Source organism: Coregonus lavaretus (genome assembly GCF_964263955.1).
Source record: "Coregonus lavaretus genome assembly, chromosome: 19".
NCBI classification, from domain to species: Eukaryota; Metazoa; Chordata; class Actinopteri; order Salmoniformes; family Salmonidae; genus Coregonus; species Coregonus lavaretus.
In genome coordinates, this window is record NC_140006.1 from 17541668 (window position 1) to 17563119 (window position 21452).

Below are 21452 nucleotides of genomic sequence, written 5' to 3' on the forward strand. Positions count from 1 at the left end.
CACTATCGGCCTGGGCCTGTCACCTGGGCCGGTGTTGGGTTTTACAGTTCTGTGGGCGCGCTCCACCTCAATCTTCCTGTGGTCCATCTTCAGTTTCTCCGAGATAATTTCTCTCACTTTGTCCTCAGACTCCGTCCAGGTCTCATGTGGAGATTCTGCAATTCCGCCCACAACCATGTTGTTCCGCCTTGATTGTCCCTCGAGATTATCGGATTTCTCCGTCATTGTTATCATGGATTCACACACAGAACTGATATCCTTTCTCAATGACTTACAGATTGCTGTCATTGTCAGACTGGGGTGATGTGTATGCGGCAGTGAAGTCAGGCGCAGGACACAGAGGATCAGGAATGACTACTTTACTTCCAGCAATACGCACAAAAACAAAAGTCTCCAACACTAGAGGAGTAACACGCGGAGTGCGTAAAATAACGAGCTAGCAATGCCAAACATACGACAGGACAAAAGGACAATAACACACAAAGGCAAACATAACACAAGGGAACTTATATGTTACATAATCAATACAAAATAAGAAACAGGTGTACAAACTAGGCAACACAAGACACACACCGAAACATCGATCGGCAGTAGCTAGTACTCCGGGGACGACGAACGCCGAAGCCTGCCCGAGCAAGGAGGAGGAGCAGCCTCGGCGGCATCCGTGACAGTCATCTTGCCGTTCTCCTGTTTAAACTCATCGAGCTGACCCTGGGAGAACTGCAAACAGTTCTTCAGGTCCTGGTCCATTCTTTTATTAGTTGACTCCACCAGTATTTGGACAAAACACTTGAAGCTATTTTCTTGTTGTAGTAACAACTGCTTGTAGAACTTGTTTTGTTATTTTAAAAGATCCTTCACCTGTGACAGAGAGACACCACTGTCTTCAACGGTACTCCCGCCGGCTTTGGTCTTTGTCATGGTAGCTAGCAACATAGGTTACGCTGTAATTCCTTGCAGTTCCAGACAGGGCAGGTCGCAGGGAAGATTGAAAACAACAACAAACAGCAGGGATCTAGACAGCCACAAGCCCGGGACAATGTCAAGGGCTGATGTGGATGTGGTGTTGGAGTCAGGCGCAGGACACAGAAGCTTAGTCCAACAGACTTTACTTGTTAGCTACACGACAATTCAAAGTAACAGGCCTCAACAACAACGGAGGCGAGCGATTACGCATACTGTGCGCAAATACACAAAATACAAAAGAATACGCAAATAGTGTGTCCGTACTCTAAATACACCAGAGTAAAATACACAGCACCGACGGACGGCGGACAATTACACACAACTAACTACCAACAAAACGAGAAACTTATAGGGGACATAATGAACACTAAATGGAAACAGGTGTACAAGGAAGACAAAACCAAACAAACATCGATAACATTCAACGGTGGCAGCTAGTACTCTGGGGACGACGAACGCCGAAGCCTGCCCGAGCAAGGAGGAGGAGCAGCCTTGGCCGAATCCGTGACAGTACCCCCCCTTGACGCGCGGCTCCAGCCGTGCGCCGACCCCGGCCTCGGGGACGACCAGGAGGACGCGGAGCAGGGCGCGTGGGATGACCACTGTGGAACTCAGTCAGGAGAGATGGATCTAAGATGTCCCTCCTGGGCACCCAGCACCGTTCCTCCGGGCCGTACCCCTCCCACTCCACAAGATATTGGAGACCCCCCATCCGATGTCTCGAATCCAAGATGGACCGAACTGTGTACGCCGGAGCCCCCCCGATGTCCAGTGGGGGCGGAGGAGTCTCTCTTATCTCATCGTCCTGGAGTGGACCAGCTACCACCGGCCTGAGAAGAGACACATGGAACGAGGGGTTAATGTGATAATCAATAGGCAGTTTTAACCTGTAACACACCCCGTTCAATCTCCTCAGGACTTTAAATGGCCCCACAAACCGCCGACCCAGCTGCCGGCAGGGCAGGCGGAGGGGCAGGTTTCGAGTCGAGAGCCAGACTCGATCTCCAGGTGTGTACACCGCACCCTCACTGCGGTGGAAATCGGCGCTCGCCTTTTGTCGACGGATGGCCCGCTGCAGATGGACGTGTGCAGCGTTCCACGTCTCCTCCGAGCGCCGCACCCACTCATCCACCGCAGGAGCCTCGATCTGGCTCTGATGCCATGGTGCCAGAACCGGCTGATACCCTAACACACACTGGAAAGGGGTTAGGTTGGCGGAGGAGTGGCGGAGAGAGTTCTGTGCCATCTCTGCCCAGGGGATATACCTCGCCCACTCCTCCGGCCGGCCCTGGCAATAAGATCTCAGAAACCTACCCACATCCTGGTTCACTCTTTCTACCTGCCCATTGCTCTCTGTGTGGTACCCCGAGGTAAGGCTCACCGAGACCCAAAAGCGCTCCATGAACGCCCTCCAGACTCTGGAGGTGAACTGGGGACCTCAATCAGACACTATATCCTCGGGCACCCCGTAGTGCTGAAAGACGTGGGTGAACAGTGCCTCAGCGGTCTGTAGGGCAGTAGGGAGACCCGGCATTGGGAGGAGACGACAGGCCTTAGAGAACCGATCCACAACGACCAGTATAGTGTTATTCCCCTGAGAGGAGGGAAGGTCTGTAACGAAATCCACAGAGAGGTGAGACCATGGCCGTTGTGGAACGGGCAGGGGTTGTAACTTCCCCCTGGGCAGGTGTCTAGGCGCCTTACACTGGGCACACACCGAGCAGGAGGAGACATAAGCCCTCACATCCCTAGCTAACGTTGGCCACCAGTACTTAGCGCTAAGGCAGTGCACTGTCCGGCCAATACCTGGATGTCCAGAGGAGGGGGACGTATGAGCCCAATAAATCAGACGATCCCGAACCTCGAGCGGAACGTACGTCCGACCCACAGGACACTCTGGGGGACTAGGGTCGGAACGCAACGCCCGCTCGATTTCCGCATCGACCTCCCATACCACCGGTGCCACCAGACAAGACTCCGGCAGTATGGGAGTGGGCTCAATGGACCTGTCATACCGCCGGGACAGGGCGTCTGCCTTACCGTTCTGGGACCCAGGGATGTAAGTTATTTTAAATACGAACCGGGTTAGAAACATGTTCCACCGAGCCTGACGAGGGTTCAATCTCCTAGCTGCCCGGATGTACTCCAGGTTACGGTGGTCAGTCAAAATGAGAAAAGGGTGTTGAGCCCCCTCAAGCCAATGCCTCCACACCTTTAGGGCCTGTACCACGGCTAACAGCTCCCTGTCCCCTACGTCATAATTTCGCTCCGCTGGGCTGAGCTTCTTGGAATAAAAAGCACAGGGGCGGAGTTTAGGTGGCGTGCCGGACCGTTGCGACAGTACGGCCCCAATACCGGCCTCTGACGCGTCCACCTCTACCTGGATTGGTAAAGCGGGGTCCGGATGCGCCAGCACCGGAGCCGAAGTGAACAGGTCCTTCAGTCTCCCAAATGCCCTGTCCGCCTCCGCTGACCACTGCAAACACACCGGGCCCCCCTTCAGCAGGGAAGTTATGGGAGCTGCCACCTGTCCAAAACCCCGGATAAACCTCCGGTAGTAATTGGCAAAACCCAAAAACTGCTGCACCTCTTTAACCGTGGTTGGGGTTTGCCAATTACGCACGGCTGACACACGGTCAACCTCCATCTTCACCCATGACGCGGACAACCGATAACCCAAAAAGGAGACAGACTCCTGGAAAAACAGACATTTCTCTGCCTTGACATACAAGTCGTATTCCAACAGCCTCCCCAACACTCGGCGCACCAGGGCTACATGCTCGGCTCGGGTAGAAGAGTACACTAGAATGTCGTCAATGTACACTACCACACCTTGCCCATGCATGTCCCGGAAGATCTCGTCCACAAAGGATTGGAAGACTGAAGGAGCATTCATTAACCCGTATGGCATGACGAGATACTCATAATGACCCGAGGTGGTACTAAATGCGGTTTTCCATTCATCTCCCTCCCTAATGCGCACCAGGTTGTAGGCGCTCCTGAGATCCAGTTTTGTGAAGAAACGCGCTCCGTGTAATGATTCCGTCATACTCACAATCAGAGGGAGTGGATAACTGTATTTCACAGTGATCTGATTGAGACTATGGTAATCAATACACGGGCGCAACCCTCCATCCTTCTTCTTCACAAAAAAGAAACTCGAGGACGCAGGGGAAGTGGAGGGCCGTATGTATCCCTGTCTCAGAGACTCGGCTATGTATGTCTCCATAGCCACCTTCTCCTCTTGAGACAGAGGATACACATGGCTCTGCGGAAGCGCTGCTCCTGTCTGGAGGTCTATCGCACAATCCCCCTGTCTATGAGGAGGCAACCGCGTCGCCCTCGTCTTGCTAAACACGAGTGCTAAATCCTCATACTCAGGGGGAATGTGCATTGCGGACACTTAGTTCGGACTCTCCACCGAGGTCGCCCCCACGGAAACACCTAGACATCGCCCTACACACTGGGCAGACCACTCCTTGAGAGCCCTCTGTTGCCACGAAATGGAGGGATTATGGGTAATTAACCAGGGAAGCCACAGCACCACAGGATACGCAGGAGAGTCGATCAGATATAACTGAATAGTTTCCTCATGACCCCCCTGCGTACTCATCTTCAGTGGTGCTGTGACCTCTCTAATCAACCCCGATCCCAACGGGCGGCTATCTAGTGCATGGACAGGGAAGGGAGCATCAACAGGAAGGAGGGGAATCCCTAACCTTACACAAAAATTCCGATCAACAAAATTCCCAGCTGCGCCTGAATCGACTAGCGCCTTACGCTGGGAATGAGGTGCAACCTGAGGAAATCTTACAGGTATACATAAGTGAACAACAGAGAGCTCTGGGTAAGTGGGGCGCCTACTCACCTGAAATGACTCCCCAGTGCGTGGCCTGTTGTCCCGTCCCCCTGGAGACCCTCCCCAGCACCTAGCCGCAGTGTGCCCTCCACGGCCACAGTTGCTCCATAGGGCTCGGCTCGGAGGTGCTGGAGGGTGGAATGGACGGCCCCACTCGGGACGTCCGCGGGTGGCCAGCAGGGTGTCGAGACGGATGGACATGTCCACCAACTGGTCGAACGATAGGTTGATGTCCCTGCAGGCCAGCTCTCGACGAACGTCCTCCCGTAGACTGCATCGATAGTGGTCGATGAGGGCCCGCTCATTCCACCCTGCATCCGCCGCTAGAGTCCGGAATTCCAGGGCGAACTCCTGTGCGCTCCTCTTCCCCTGTCGGATGTGGAATAGACGCTCCCCCGCCGCTTTCCCCTCAGGTGGATGGTCGAATACTGCCCTGAAGCGGCGGGAGAACTCCGCGTAGGTGATGGTGGCGGCGTCTATTCCCCTCCATTTGGCGTTGGCCCACTCCAACGCCTTGCCGGAGAGACAGGAAATGAGGGCGGAAACGCTCTCGTATCCCGAGGGCGCCGGGTGTATGGTGGCCAGGTAGAGTTCCACCTGCAGGAGGAACCCCTGACACCCGGCTGTGGTGCCATCATACGCCCTCGGGAGCGAGAGCCGAATCCCACTGGATTCCGGAGCTGGGATGGGAGGACTGACCGATGGTGGTGGTAAGGTTGGAGGAGGTGTGGGCACTCCTCCGGTCTCCCATCGGCGCAGAGTGTTGATCACCTCACCGAGGGCAGATCCGAGTTGCTGGATCCTGGCGTCTTGACCGCTGACTCGATCCTCCAGCGACTCGGGTGCTGCTGCTGCTCCTGCTGACTCCATAGAGGTGTGTAATTCTGTCAAGGGCTGATGTGGATGTGGTGTTGGAGTCAGGCGCAGGACACAGAAGCTTAGTCCAACAGAATTTACTTGTTAGCTACACGACAATACAAAGTAACGGGCCTCAACAACAACGGAGGCGAGCGATTACGCATACTGTGCGCAAATACACAAAATAAAAAAGAATACGCAAATAGTGCGTCCGTACTCTAAATACACCAGAGTAAAATACACAGCACCGACGGACAGGCGGACAATTACACACAACTAACTACCAACAAAACGAGAAACTTATAGGGGACATAATGAACACTAAATGGAAACAGGTGTACAAGGAACACAAAACCAAACAAACATCGATAACATTCAACGGTGGCAGCTAGTACTCCGGGGACGACGAACGCCGAAGCCTGCCCGAGCAAGAAGGAGGAGCAGCCTCGACCGAATCCGTGACAGACAATCCATGGTCCTATCCACAATGGCTAACTGCGTTGCGGGCTGCGTTCAAGCCCTCAAGAAAACCCTGCTAGTTTGATAGGCAGCTAGCTAGCAGCTAGGCTAGCTGCTACGCCAAATAGCTCCTCAGACCCGGCCATGTTTGGCAGGATCACAGGACAGAGAGTAGCAGTCCCAGCAACTGATGCCAACTGCGTCGCGGGATCCAAACTCAAAAGGTAGCTAGCTACTAAGAAACTTTTCAATACACTTTCAAAACAACAAACTTTCCAAAACAACAAACCGAGCTGTTCTGTTAGTGCTGTGTATGAGCTGTGACTAGTTCTGTTGGTGTTGTGAATGAGCTGTGGCTAGTTCTGTTGGTGTTGTGTATGCGCTGTGACTAGTTCTGTTAGTGTTGTGTATGAGTTGTGACTAGTTCTGTTAGTTCTTGTAGCTCCTTTATTCAACCAAACCCCTAATTATACTTTTTATGTGTTCCCAGATTCTAGTTGAAAAGCCTCTATGACCACGATGAGCTGGAGCTTTCTCACGCGTCTTCTGGAAGAGATCCACAACCACTCCACCTTTGTGGGGAAAGTGTGGCTCACGGTGCTCATCATCTTCCGCATCGTGCTGACTGCCGTGGGGGGCGAGTCCATCTACTCGGACGAGCAGACCAAGTTTACCTGTAACACCAAGCAGCCCGGCTGTGACAACGTGTGCTACGATGCCTTCGCCCCACTATCGCATGTCCGCTTCTGGGTCTTCCAGATCATCATGATCTCTACCCCCTCGGTCATGTACCTGGGCTATGCCATCCACAAGATAGCCCGTACCTCTGAGTTGGAGCGCCGGAAGTTCCACCGCCGGAAGAAGCACATTCATGCTCAAAGGTGGAGCGAAAGCCACCCACTTGGGGAGGTGCTGGAGGAGGATGAGGACAACGCTGCAGAGCCCATGACCTACCAGGAGGAGGTGGTGGAAGCCCATGAAGTCAAGCCTGAGCCGGCCAAACCGCAGAAACATGACGGCCGCCGGCGGATCATGCAAGAGGGCCTGATGAGAATCTACGTCCTGCAGCTACTGTCCCGGGCCGTGTTTGAGATCGGCTTCCTGGCAGGCCAGTATCTTCTCTATGGATTCCGTGTTAATTCATCATATGTGTGCAATAAGGTGCCCTGTCCCCACAATGTAGACTGCTTTATATCTCGGCCGACGGAGAAGACCATCTTCCTGCTCATCATGTACATCGTCAGCTGCCTCTGCCTGCTCCTCAACGTGTGTGAGATGTTCCACTTGGGCATTGGAACATTCCAGGACACTCTCCGCAAGAGGAGGAACCAGGGGTGTCGACGGCCTTCGTACAGCTACCCGTACTCCCGTAACATCCCCGCCTCTCCCCCCGAGTACAACTTGGTCATGAAGTCAGACAAGCCCAACCGGATAATCCCCAACAGTCTAATTATGCACCATGAGCAGAACATGGCCAACGATGCCCAGGAACATAACCAAGAGTGCACCAGTCCAGATGACAACATCCCCTCGGACCTGGCCAGCCTGCACCGCCACCTACGGGTGGCCCAGGAGCAGCTCGAAATGGCCTTCCAGACCTACAACACCAACAAGAACCAGCCCACCTCGAGGACCAGTAGTCCTGGAAGCACCATGGCAGAGCACAACAGGGTCAACACAACCCAGGAGAAACAAGGAGCCAGGCCGAAATCAGCCACTACAGAGAAAGCTGGGACCATTGTAAAAAACGGAAAGAGTTCTGTATGGATTTAGGAATTATTAACTTCACGTGGCACAGTAATCTTACTGAAAAGTCATTTTCAATCTCCAGGACCATATTCTGTGGATACTGGAAGACATGAGATGAGAAAAGATATTTAAAATCTTTGGAGCGTGAATCGATTGCACTGCCTGAATAGATTTAACTTTGTCACCAGCAGAAACCAGCAGTGTGATTTGTCTGATCAGGAGCACACAAAATAGGCACTATCTACATGTGATATCAGAACAATGGTCAACAAAAAAAGGAAAAACAAACATGAAGATATCACTAAATACAGTAGTAATGTATCCTATCATTAGGTTGTCTTTTTGTGCTTTAAATACCATAGCTTGAACATAATTAATATATGCATATGTTGCTTAGTCAAACATTTCTTATTTTAGCTACTTATATAGGGAGATACAAAATGAACCAATATATTGTGAATTGTTTTTGCTGGGATTATTAATTTACCCTTGCTATTGAACTGGATTAATTTGACAGAATATATATATATAATGTCTTTAAAACTATAACAATATGCAAGTGTGTCTTTTTAAAATTGTGGTCTAGTTAAAAGCAATGCTGTGGTAAGCACTGTTTAATGGCACCACGATTGAATCCTGATGATGTTTAAGAAAAGGACAGTGAACCAAATGTGAAAAGTAATCTAGAAATTCCTAACTGTTCAGATTTGCACTTGGAACTTTTTAACTCATTTTGAGTTGTATTAAGACATTTTAAAATATATGCATGAATCATTTATTTGAGGAAGAAATGCTGGATGTAGTATGTATGGGTTTTGTTGAAAGAAGAGATGTGAAATGTTATAGGACAAATGGTGTTTCATCAGCAGGAGTTTGAGCTACACTGTTCTCTGTAGAGTAAGATTTTGTTTCACTCCACTTTTCAAAGCTTTGTTGTGGAAGATTACATTTTTATTTAGCATTCTGCAGTGTCGGAATAAATTATTTAAAGAAGAAGGGGGAAAAAAAGGTAAGTAGGTTGTTGTATAAAAAATTTGAATGACCAATTTCTGATAATTTCTGCTGTTTTTGTGGGGCAGAAAATGAATGAATTTACTTTGCTACATTTGTACACATTTTACATATACAGTACAATGCACATAGTAGAAGATGTACACTGTGTGAACAAAACATTAAGGACACCTTCCTAATATTGAGTTGCACCCATTTGCTAAATGACTCAAATGTACAAATGTAAATGTGTCGAAAGCGTTTCACAGGGATGCTGGCCCATGTTGACTCCAATGCTTTCCACAGTTATGTCAAGTTGGCCTTTGGGTGGTGGACCATTCTTGATACAAAGGGAAACTGTTGAGCGTGAGCATTTCTCCCCAATTTCGTGATTACGATCTTGTCTCATCGCTGCAACTCCCCAACGGGATCGGGAGAGGGGAACTTCGAGTCCTGCGTCCTCCGGAACATGACCCGCCAGCGTGTTATAGGACCATTTGTTGATACAATGTATTGTCTAGGGAGCCCACTGGTGTTTATCTTAGAATGATTGATAGATGGAATATCCTGCCTGGGGTATAAGATGGTAACATCAGGGTGGGGAGTGTCCACTGATGGTTATCAGATGTTGTTGAAGACTTGTGTAACATAGACTATAAGAACTGAGACAAATTGTGAATGAGAGACTGATGAAGTGTGTACAGCCTCTGCAAAAAACAAAGCCTTTCATGCAACTTTTTTCAAATCATCATTATTAGAGTTGCATCATGCAGCCTTAGAATGTATTAAAAATCTAAACATACATTAAGACCACAAGATGTCACCAAATTATTTTCCCCAATGTTTTCTCTGGTTGCAACTGCTCTTCCTCAACAAAAAATTTCCTCTGTGTCATCTCAACTTTTTGAGATATTTCAACAAAACGAGTTGATCTTATTTTTTGAAATTTTGAAAAAGTTGTAGATATTTTCCAATGAAGTTAGATCTATAATTGTTTTTTAAATATACAAGTAAGAAAGCCTTAAGATAAATAATCCACTTGTTTACAGAGAAAATTGTTGAGTAAAGTAGTAATATGTTGGATGAGTGTGTAGGGGCAACCAACCCCCCCTACTAGGGGGTAACTGGTCCCTGGGGGCTAGTTACCACTTTATGGTTATGAATTTGTTTCTACCTGTCATTTAGACAATGACTAGCCCAGTTAGATTTAGTTTATAATAACTTGCTAGCTAGCAACTTCACTAGCAGTAAAAGCTAGCCATATAGCTAGTTAGCATAAGCTGCTAGGAGTGCTAGCTAGCAACCTTACTACCAGATCGTCTGAGGTAAAATACATTAAAAAGTTAACGTAACTTAATTGCAGTTGTAAATGTTCCACTAGCTGTACAGTTAGTGTTACTTTATAGCATTTTAGCTATTTTTCACAGCATTTCATGTCATATAGCTAGATAGCTAGCTATGTTTTTAAGAGAGAGCTTTTCAATTGGCATCTCTCCACCTGTTTTCAGTCACATGTGGGGACTGGATTCAGTGTGAGCAGTGCAGGATGTGGTCTCATGATTTGTGCTCTTATTTTACTGGGGATATCTTTATTTGTGACCTACAGTGGGGAGAACAAGTATTTGATACACTGCCGATTTTGCAGGTTTTCCTACTTACAAAGCATGTAGAGGTCTGTCATTTTTATCATAGGTACACTTCAACTGTGAGAGACGGAATCTAAAACAAAAATCCAGAAAATCACATTGTATGATTTTTAAGTAATTAATTTGCATTTTATTGCATGACATAAGTATTTGATCACCTACCAACCAGTAAGAATTCCGGCTCTCACAGACCTGTTAGTTTTTCTTTAAGAAGCCCTCCTATTCTCCACTCATTACCTGTATTAACTGCACCTGTTTGAACTCGTTACCTTTATCAAAGACACCTGTCCACACACTCAATCAAACAGACTCCAACCTCTCCACAATGGCCAAGACCAGAGAGCTGTGTAAGGACATCAGGGATACAATTGTAGACCTGCACAAGGCTGGATGGGCTACAGGACAATAGGCAAGCAGCTTGGTGAGAAGGCAACAACTGTTGGCACAATTATTAGAAAATGGAAGAAGTTCAAGATGACGGTCAATCACCCTCGGTCTGGGGCTCCATGCAAGATCTCACCTCGTGGGGCATCAATGATCATGAGGAAGGTAAGAGATCAGCCCAGAACTACATGGCAGGACCTGGTCAATGACTTGAAGAGAGCTGGGACCTCAGTCTCAAAGAAAACCATTAGTAACACACTACGCTGTCATGGATTAAAATCCTGCAGCGCACGCAAGGTCCCCCTGCTCAAGCCAGCGCATGTTCAGGCCCGTCTGAAGTTTTCCAATGACCATCTGGATGATCCAGAGGAGGAATGGGAGAAGGTCATGTGGTCTGATGAGACAAATATAGAGCTTTTTGGTCTAAACTCCACTCGCCGTGTTTGGAGGAAGAAAAAGGATGAGTACAACCCCAGGAACACCATCCCAACCGTGAAGCATGGAGGTGGAAACATCATTCTTTGGGGATGCTTTTCTGCAAAGGGGACAGGACGACTGCACCGTATTGAGGGGAGGATGGATGGGGCCAGGAATCGCGAGATCTTGGCCAACAACCTCCTTCCCTCAGTAAGAGCATTGAAGATGGGTCGTGGCTGGGTCTTCCAGCATGACAACGACCCGAAACACACAGCCAGGGCAACTAAGGAGTGGCTCCGTAAGAAGCATCTCAAGGTCTGGGAGTGGCCTAGCCAGTCTCCAGCCCTGAACCCAATAGAAAATCTTTGGAGGGAGCTGAAAGTCCGTATTGCCCAGCGACAGCCCCGAAACCTGAAGGATCTGGAGAAGGTCTGTATGGAGGAGTGGGCCAAAATCCCTGCTGCAGTGTGTGCAAACCTGGTCAAGACCTACAGGAAACGTATGATCTCTGTAATTGCAAACAAAGGTTTCTGTACCAAATATTAAGTTCTGCTTTTCTGATGTATCAAATACTTATGTCATGCAATAAAATGCAAATTATTAGTTAAAAATCATACAATGTGATTTTCTGGATTTTTGTTTTCGATTCGATTCAGTCTCTCACAGTGGAAGTGTACCTATGATACAAATTACAGACCTCTACATGCTTTGTAAGTAGGAAAACCTGCAAAATCGGCAGTGTATCAAATACTTGTTCTCCCCACTGTATGTACAAATTAGAATTGTGCAATAGCAGAGCATAGAGTTAATTAGTTAAGTTATTGTTATTAAATGTTATATTCCAATGTTATTTAATGTTATTAGTTATATTTCATTCCAATATTATATTCCAATTCATCTTTTTTTTAAATGAATTAAAAACAACTATTGAAAACCTTTTGCTCCCGAATGTCATTTTAAAGACTGCTGGGATTGAAAATCTTGCATTATTCAAGTAATATTTGGTGCAATTGTACATAATGGATTGTATGGAAAAGGAACAACAAAGAAAGAACAAAGAAAATGAATGTGCAGGTGAGTTAAAAAGAGGGACTCATAGTGCGGATATTAATGGTGACATGTGCAACACGATTCCCCCCCCACCCCCCATATTTTATTTAAATAATTAAAATAAGACAACTATTTAGCTTTTAAGTATTACTTACTAAAGAATTTCTAAATAAAACGTATTAAATTGATTTTAACACAATGCTACCGGGGTAACTGGCAGTCACCCAATGGGGGGGTAGTTACCCCAGTACTTTTCTAATAACAACATTTCATGAAATAACTCAAAAAGTGTACACTGTAGCCATTTATTTCCCTTGATAGTTTATTCACCTAAGCATGACCTTCATCCACATACCATTTTTTTTCTTAGGGGGGCTAGTTACCCCCTAGTACCCTAGCCCAACCTTTGTATCACAACTAAAGTTACATAAATAACTAAATTAAGCATATAGGAGTACCTGTTTCTTTGTTAACCACTCAACACAGAATAGCCGCATGTGCAGACTCCCTCAAATCGTTTGGAGAAAATATCTTTGATGGAAATGTTTATTGGTTGTGCTTTTCTAATAACCAATTTCTGTGTTCTATTCATGTGCTTTTCTAACAACCAATTTATGTGTTCATGCAAGTGACTGATTGAACGAATCCTCACTATCAGTATCTGCAATTTGGCAGTACCTTGTTTTGAGAAAGGGATATCTAAGTTTCAAGGTCTCAGCTTAGAGAAGAAGCCTTGTGAGGTATTGGTCTGTCACATGCATGACCCAGTATTGGTCAGTCACATAAAGGAAGCAAACGTTAATTATGAATTAATTATGAATGATGAATAAGCTAAATCATGCAAATATAACTTGTCTGTATATAAGATAACTAATGGGCCCCAGGTAGAGCTCCTGAACGACATGTGTACTTGGTACATTGAGTTGTTTGGAACCTCTCCAGCATGCTGATAATAAACAATTAATAATTTAAGATTGACTTTGAGGGTCCCTGTGTAGAATTTCCATGATCATTTGGTGTCACAAACAATTATTGATTCTGCCTGCGGAGCTTTCCAGTGGGGGTCTGCGATGAAAACCGGTGGCGCATTTCATGAAGCGTGAGGGAAATTCCCGTCTGACCAAAAGACGACGAGATCCTCCCAGACCCTTACTGTGAGCTGCCCAGGAGGAGACACATCATCTGCAAACAATTGAGGGACGGCAACTGAATTTCAGTAAGTCAATTTAAATGAATCCGAATAAAATAAAAAATACATTATTAAAATAAAAAATCTGGCGAGTAACGCATAAAAAAGATACCCATAGTCTTATAGAGAGAAGATTATTCACTAGTCTTATGAGAAGACTAGAGCGAGGGCATAACGGTACCATGGAAAGCCCCACTGACAGTTGTCTGTAGTCATTTATTGAAGAAGTATCTACGTGGTCTGCAGCCACTAACAATAGCACGTGACGTTATTAAATATGTATAGGAGATACATATGGTGCATAGCAAGTAACGACAAGAAAATCGTTGAAGATGCACATGGGGTAATAAGGGAGATTACTGAGTGTGTTTGGGAATAGTACTAAGTGAATGTGGATGTGAAACTTGTGTGATTGTGAGATATGACAGATTAAGCTGATTGAAATTTAGATAATAAATGGATTGAAATTATTACTATTAAGATAGAAATTTGGATGATAAGATTGATTGAAATGTGGATATTAAGATGATTGAAATTTGGATAACAAGAGATTGAAATATGGATAATAAACTGATTGAAAATTGGATAATAAGAGATTGAAATTGAGCTATAAAGTACTGAGTGAATGAGAGCTGTCAGGGGACTAGCTCCAGTGTGCATGTGGAGTGAATGTGAGCTGAGTTTTCCAGTTCTGTGTGAGAGAGTTTTTCAATCTATAACGTTATCTAGGGGTTCTGTCCACCACCACCCAAGCTTCCTGCCATCCAGGACCTCTATACCAGGCGGTGTCAGAGGAAGGCCCTCAAAATTGTCAAAGACTCCAGCCACCCTAGTCATAGACTGTTATCTCTGCTACCGCACGGCAAGCGGTACCGGAGTGCCAAGTCTACGTCCAAAAGACTTCTCAACAGCTTCTACCCCCAAGCCATAAGACTCCTGAACAGCTAATCATGGCTACCCGGACTATTTGCACTGCCCCCCCACCCCATCCTTTTTACGCTGCTGCTACTCTGTTAATTATTTATGCATAGTCACTTTAACTCTACCCACATGTACATATTACCTCAACTACCTCAACTAGCTGGTGCCCCCGCACATTGACTCTGCAACGGTACCCCCCTGTATATATAGCCTCCCTACTGTCACTTTATTTTACTTCTGCTCTTTTTTCTCTCAACACTTTTTTTGTTGTTGTTTTATTTGTCCTTTTTTTTTTTTTTTTTTGTTATAAATGCACTGTTGGTTAAGGGCTGTAAGTAAGCATTTCACTGTAATGTCTGCACCTGTTGTATTCGGCGCATGTGACCAATACAATTTTATTTTATTTTATTTTATTTGATTAGTCCAGACTGTGAGTGAGGAGGTACCTAAGGTTGTCGGAGGATGACACCTAGTGGGTCGTTCTGGAACTGCGACCCCCCTCCTGTAACATATTGATACACTATCCAAAGTGTAATGAATAATTCACCATGCTCAAAGGGATATTCAATATCTGTTTAAAAAAATATATATATCTACCAATAAGTGCCCTTCTTTGCGAGGCATTGGAAAATCTCCCTGGTCTTTGTGGTTGAATCAATGTTTTTAATTCACTGCTCGACTGAGGGACCTTCCAGATAATTGTATGTGTGAGGTACAGAGATGAGGTAGTCATTCAAAAATCATGTTAAACACTATTATTGCACATGGTGAGTCCATGCAACTTATTATGTGACTTAACGTCCAAAAGCGGAAGTCGCGTCACAGGCTCTCTTTCCATTTCCCCTGAAAACCAGATGCATGAGGTTGTTGCCGACCAGCAGAGAGTGCCCATAGACAGGCAAAACATTTTTTTTAAGGCCCAGTGTTTTATATATATTTCCACACTATGTGGTTGGAAAAAGACCCGATACCTGTATTTTGGTTACAGGGTCTAAAAATGCAGGCTTCATGACTAGGTCTCGAGGTGGGATTTAATATACCATGTTTTCTTACCCCCTACCGCTTTCAGATATACAAAAAAGCAGGTAAAAAAAAGGTGGGATGGTAAAAAACAAGTGGGATATTTGTCTGTGTATGAAAGGGATATAACACTTATACCACAACCAAGCATATAAGCATATTTTATTATATTTACAGGAGGAAAAACACAAATATTCAATGCTTGACGTTACCATGTTATAAAAACAGCAATGATTATTTTATTGCAACTTTTTGACTTAATCATAGGCTGTCCTTGAGGGTCGGAATATGAGTGAACCAGACTAAAAATATAATAAAGTTGGTTTTGAACATCTGTTAGTTTCTTTTGTTGTTGTAAGATTTTATGATTATTTTTTAAACAATACAAAAAATACACATATATCACACAAAAATCAACTACATCACACCTGCCCAGACCCACATGCTCACACCCCCCAGCATCACTCTCCGGCCACATGGCCTCCAACTGCACCATTTTGTTTCTCTCCATTGCCCACACACTTTCAACATTTAGATAATAAAGAATTTGACCTTTCCATTGTGTTAATGATGGAGGATTGGTTGATTTCAGGTTAAGTATATGTTTTTTAAAGAAGTTGACGAGAAAAGTATCGTCCAACGCATTAGGTATCTCACTGCACCCTCATATGCCATGTCGTTAAATATGCGGACAGACGGATTAAAAGTAAAGTACATTGTAATACTTCTGACAGTCAACTTTATAACTCCTCCTATAACTTTTGAACTTTATAACATTCCCAGAAGGCATGGATCTTTTAGTCATTGTTAGTTTTACAATTAATGTGACTTAATTGTAGCACATTGACTCTGCAACGGTACCCCCCTGTATATATAGCCTCCCTACTGTCACTTTATTTTACTTCTGCTCTTTTTTCTCTCAACACTTTTTTTGTTGTTGTTTTATTTTTACTTTTTTTGTAAAAAAATAAATGCACTGTTGGTTAAGGGCTGTAAGTAAGCATTTCACTGTGATGTCTGCACCTGTTGTATTCGGCGCATGTGACCAATAAAATTTTATTTTATTTTATTTGATTAGTCTGGGACTACTAGCACAAGTGTTATTGAGCACAGGGTTTATTATATGTCTGAACACGGTACCTCAACCCGTCAGAGAGGCTTCAGTGCACACCAGTTCTCTGCGGTGGACTCTGATCAGGCTCACCCCCTTTAACAGGAAGGAGCGGGATAGCCATTTCAATAGGGTCATCAAACACGCACTCATCACCGACAGTTGAAGGTGTCTGTGTTGTTTTGGGTGCTGGCTGTGGGAGTTTAACCATCGCTGGAGTGGCCTAATGTAGAATGCCCAGCGGAACCAACAGTGAAGCCACGGTCAGTCGGTCGAGTAACTGTTGGCCCTATAACACCGACATGGCTCGTCCGAGCCGGATACGGTTGAGGTAGGACAGGATTTTGTTACTCTCACCTGAGGGAGACGTGCCCTCATGAGTCGATTCTATGGACATCCCGAGGTAGATCACCTTCCGTGAGGGGGTCAGGTGACTCTTCTCCTCGTTTAGGGTGAGGCCCACAACTCGATTGTGGTTCAAGAGGGTCCTCGTGTCTGTTGTGGCCTGTTCTCTGGATGGGGCAGACTATCCAAACGTCCAGGTAAGGCAGTTACTCCTCCAGTAGAATGTGCCACCACAGCAAAAGGCAAAGGCCGGCAGGCCAGCCGAAATGCTGCAGTAACAGTGTCCACCATGCAATGTGAGAGTCTGGTTGGATAGGCTCTCGCCCAAAACTCTCTCACCATAGTTAACGAAAACTGATAAAGCTTTCGTATTGCCTGCGTCTGTGAAAAGTGTCCATTGCCCGAGTCTGTGAAATGTGTCCATTGCCCTAGCCTGGCACAACACACTGGGGGAAGCCCTTAGTTCACCTGCAACAGCGAGAGGGGTGTGTGTGGACAACTGTAACGGCCGGTTAACGTATCTGTCAGACAGAACCCTTGGACAGAATGAGGGGTTTGGAAGTAGGTTGACACTCCTTCATCTGAACTCATTCGGAAAAATTCAGTCAACCAGGGCTTCAACAATAGAAGATCCTGAGACATTTGAGGCGCCAGAACTATAGCGGTGGCCAGAATCGGAGTTGGAGTTCGTAGCCTTCCATCACTGTATTCAGTGCCCATGATAACTCCACTTGCCTCTCTCAGTTTGGCCTTTGGGCCTGTGAGAAGCTGCCAATGCCAGCGGCAAGCACCTCAGTGTGACTGCAGAGTGCCACCCATCTTAGTCCGCTGCCTGTGTGCAAGAACACCTCGCATTTCTCAAGGCAAAAAGCCATACTGGAAATGGTAGTTTCACTCTGTGGGAAGAAGAGATGGGTAGTATACCCTGTAGTATAACAAATTAATATGGCAACCCCAGCTACACATTGTGTAAGACCAGAAGTGTAATCTAGCTGTTATGTGAGTTTCTAAGGGAACTGTCTTTACTGTAAACTAATGTAACAAAACTATAGTAAACCCAGCTATGTACTGAAACCCTCAGTGTAATAGATCTGAGATGTAAGTTTCCAGGGGAAACTAGGATAGTTACTGTCTTAACTGTAAGTACAACAGAACTAGTAACCCCAGCTACACACTGTGCAAGACTGCAGTGTAATAGCTGAAAAGTGAGTTTCCAAGGGAAACTAGGATAGTCACTGGAAACTAACATAGTTCCTGTATGTAGCCTACTGTAAGTAGTGTAACAGAAAAACTATAGTAAACCCAGCTACACACTGTGTGAAAACAACAGTAGTGTAATAGAGCTGTCAGTTTCCAATTAAGGGATAGTTACTGTCTGTACTGTAAAGTAGTGCTACAGAAAGAAGTATAGTAAACACAGATACACACTGAAACCCTCAGTGTAATAGAGCTGAGATGTAAGTTTCCAAGGGAAACTATGATAGTTACTGTCTGTACTGTAAAACAGTGTAACAAAATCCATCGCAACCCAGCAACTGTGTGAAAAAAACACCAGTGTAATCTCACTATGGTTGGGCTAACATAAACTCAGCCCAATACTGGAAAATGAAGCCAACAGTGTAATATTACTGTGTCTATAGTATACACTGTGCAATACTGTAAAATAGTATAGAATGGACCTACAGTATAAGCCTTAGTTTATGAGACTATCTGAAGGAGAGGAGACGTGAATGGCTGTACATTTTACTTGTGGAAAAGATTAAGCCAATAGTTTAAACTGCCTGACCGTGAAGGGGCAGAGCATTCTACCTCACACACGTGTATAGCTTATTCTTGGTTTATACGTGTGGGTCGGCTGTAACTCACGGCACATTTATAGCATATCTCTTGCTATATACAGTACCAGTCAAAAGTTTGGACACACCTACTCATTCAAGGGTTTTTCTTTATATATTTTTTGCACACTTTTGGCATTCTCTCAACCAGCTTCATGAGGTAGTCACCTGGAATGCATTTCAATTAACAGGTGTGCCTTCTTAAAAGTTTATTTGTGGAATTTCTTTCCTTCTTAATCAATCAATCAATCAATTTTATTTTATATAGCCCTTCTTACATCAGCTAATATCTCGAAGTGCTGTACAGAAACCCAGCCTAAAACCCCAAACAGCTAGTAATGCAGGTGTAGAAGCACGGTGGCTAGGAAAAACTCCCTAGAAAGGCCAAAACCTAGGAAGAAACCTAGAGAGGAACCAGGCTATGAGGGGTGGCCAGTCCTCTTCTGGCTGTGCCGGGTGGAGATTATAACAGAACCATGCCAAGATGTTCAAAAATGTTCATAAGTGACAAGCATGGTCAAATAATAATCAGGAATAAATCTCAGTTGGCTTTTCATAGCCGATCATTAAGAGTTGAAAAGAGCAGGTCTGGGACAGGTAGGAGTTCCATAACCGCAGGCAGAACAGTTGAAACTGGAATAGCAGCAAGGCCAGGCGGACTGGGGACAGCAAGGAGTCACCACGGCCGGTAGTCCCGACGTATGGTCCTAGGGCTCAGGTCTCTCAGTTGGCTTTTCATAGCCGATCATTAAGAGTTGAAAACAGCAGGTCTGGGACAGGTAGGGGTTTCGTAACCGCAGGCAGAACAGTTGAAACTGGAATAGCAGCAAGGCCAGGCGGACTGGGGACAGCAAGGTGTCATCATGCCCGGTAGTCCTGACGTATGGTCCTAGGGCTCAGGTTCTCAGAGAGAAAGAGAGAACGAGAGAATTAGAGAGAGCATACTTAAATTCACACAGGACACTGGATAAGACAGGAGAAGTACTCCAGGTATAACCAACTAACCCCAGCCCCCCGACACAAACTACTGCAGCATAAATACTGGAGGCTGAGACAGGAGCGGTCCGGAGACACTGTGGCCCCATCCGAAGAAACCCCCGGACAGGGCCAAACAGGAAGGATACAACCCCACCCACTCTGCCAAAGCACAGCCCCCGCACCACTAGAGGGATATCCTCAACCACCAACTTACAATCCTGAGACAAGGCCGAGTATAGCCCACAGAGGTCTCCACCACAGCACAAACCAAGGGGGGGCGCCAACCCAGACAGGAAGATCACGTCAGTAACTCAACCCACTCAAGTGACGCACCCCTCTTTGGGACGGCATGAAAGAGCACCAGCAAGCCAGTGACTCAGCCCCTGTAACAGGGTTAGAGGCAGAGAACCCCAGTGGAGAGAGGGGAACCGGCCTGGCAGAGACAGCAAGGGCTGTTCGTTGCTCCAGAGCCTTTCCGTTCACCTTCACACTCCTGGGCCAGACTACACTCAATCATATGACCTACTGAAGAGATAAGTCTTCAGTAAAGACTTAAAGGTTGAGACCGAGTCTGCGTCTCTCACATGGGTAGGCAGACTGTTCCATAAAAATTGAGATCTATAGGAGAAAGCCCTGCCTCCCGCTGTTTGCTTAGAAATTCTAGGGACAATTAGGAGGCCTGCGTCTTGTGACCGTAGCGTACGTATTGGTATGTACGGCAGGACCAACTCGGAAAGATAGGTAGGAGCAAGCCCATGTAACGCTTTATAGGTTAACAGTAAAACCTTGAAATCAGCCCTTGCCTTAACAGGAAGCCAGTGTAGGGAAGCTAGCACTGGAGTAATATGATCAAATTTCTTGGTTCTAGTCAGGATTCTAGCAGCCGTATTTAGCACTAACTGAAGTTTATTTAGTGCTTTATCCGGGTAGCCGGAAAGTAGAGCATTGCAGTAGTCTAACCTAGAAGTAACAAATGCATGGATTAATTTTTCTGCATCATTTTTGGACAGAAAATTTCTGATTTTTGCAATGTTACGTAGATGGAAAAAAGCTGTCCTTGAAACAGTCTTGATATGTTCGTCAAAAGAGAGATCAGGGTCAAGAGTAACGCCGAGGTCCTTCACAGTTTTATTTGAGACGACTTTACAACCATCAAGATGAAATGCGTTTGAGCCAATCAGTTGTGTTGTGACATGGTAGGGGGGGGGGGGGTATACAGAAGATAGCCCTATTTGGTAAAAGACCAAGTCCATATTATGGCAAGAACAGCTCAAATAAGCAAAGAGAAACGACAGTCCATCATTACTTTAAGACATGAAGGTAAGTCAATACGGAAAGTGTCAAGAACTTTGAAAGTTTCTTCAAGTGCAGTCGCAAAAACCATCAAGCGCTATGATGAAACTGGCTCTCATGAGGACCACCACAGGAATGGAAGACCCAGAGTTATCTCTGCTGCAGAGGATACGGTCATTAGAGTTACCAGCCTCAGAAATTGCAGCCCAAATAAATTCTTCAAGTAACAGACACATCTCAACATCAACTGTTCAGAGGGGACTGTGTGAATCAGCAATTCATGGTCGAATTGCTGCAAAGAAACCTCTACTAAAGGACACCAATAAGAAGAAGAGACCTGCTTGGGCCAAGAAACACGAGCAATGAACATTAGACAGGTGGA

At 45.8% G+C, this 21452-nt stretch overlaps 1 protein-coding gene across 1 annotated transcript; it reads left to right on the forward strand.

Moving 5' to 3' along the window:
* Positions 1–6652: 6652 nt before the first annotated feature.
* LOC311146353 (gap junction gamma-1 protein-like) lies at positions 6653–7921 on the forward strand (the record flags this gene model as incomplete). The annotated part of the gene is made up of 1 exon (XM_084182841.1): positions 6653–7921. The coding sequence occupies one exon, from the start codon at positions 6653–6655 to the stop codon at positions 7913–7915; it is 1263 nt and encodes a 420-aa protein (XP_084038967.1). The 3' UTR covers positions 7916–7921.
* Between the last annotated feature and the right edge of the window lie 13531 nt (positions 7922–21452).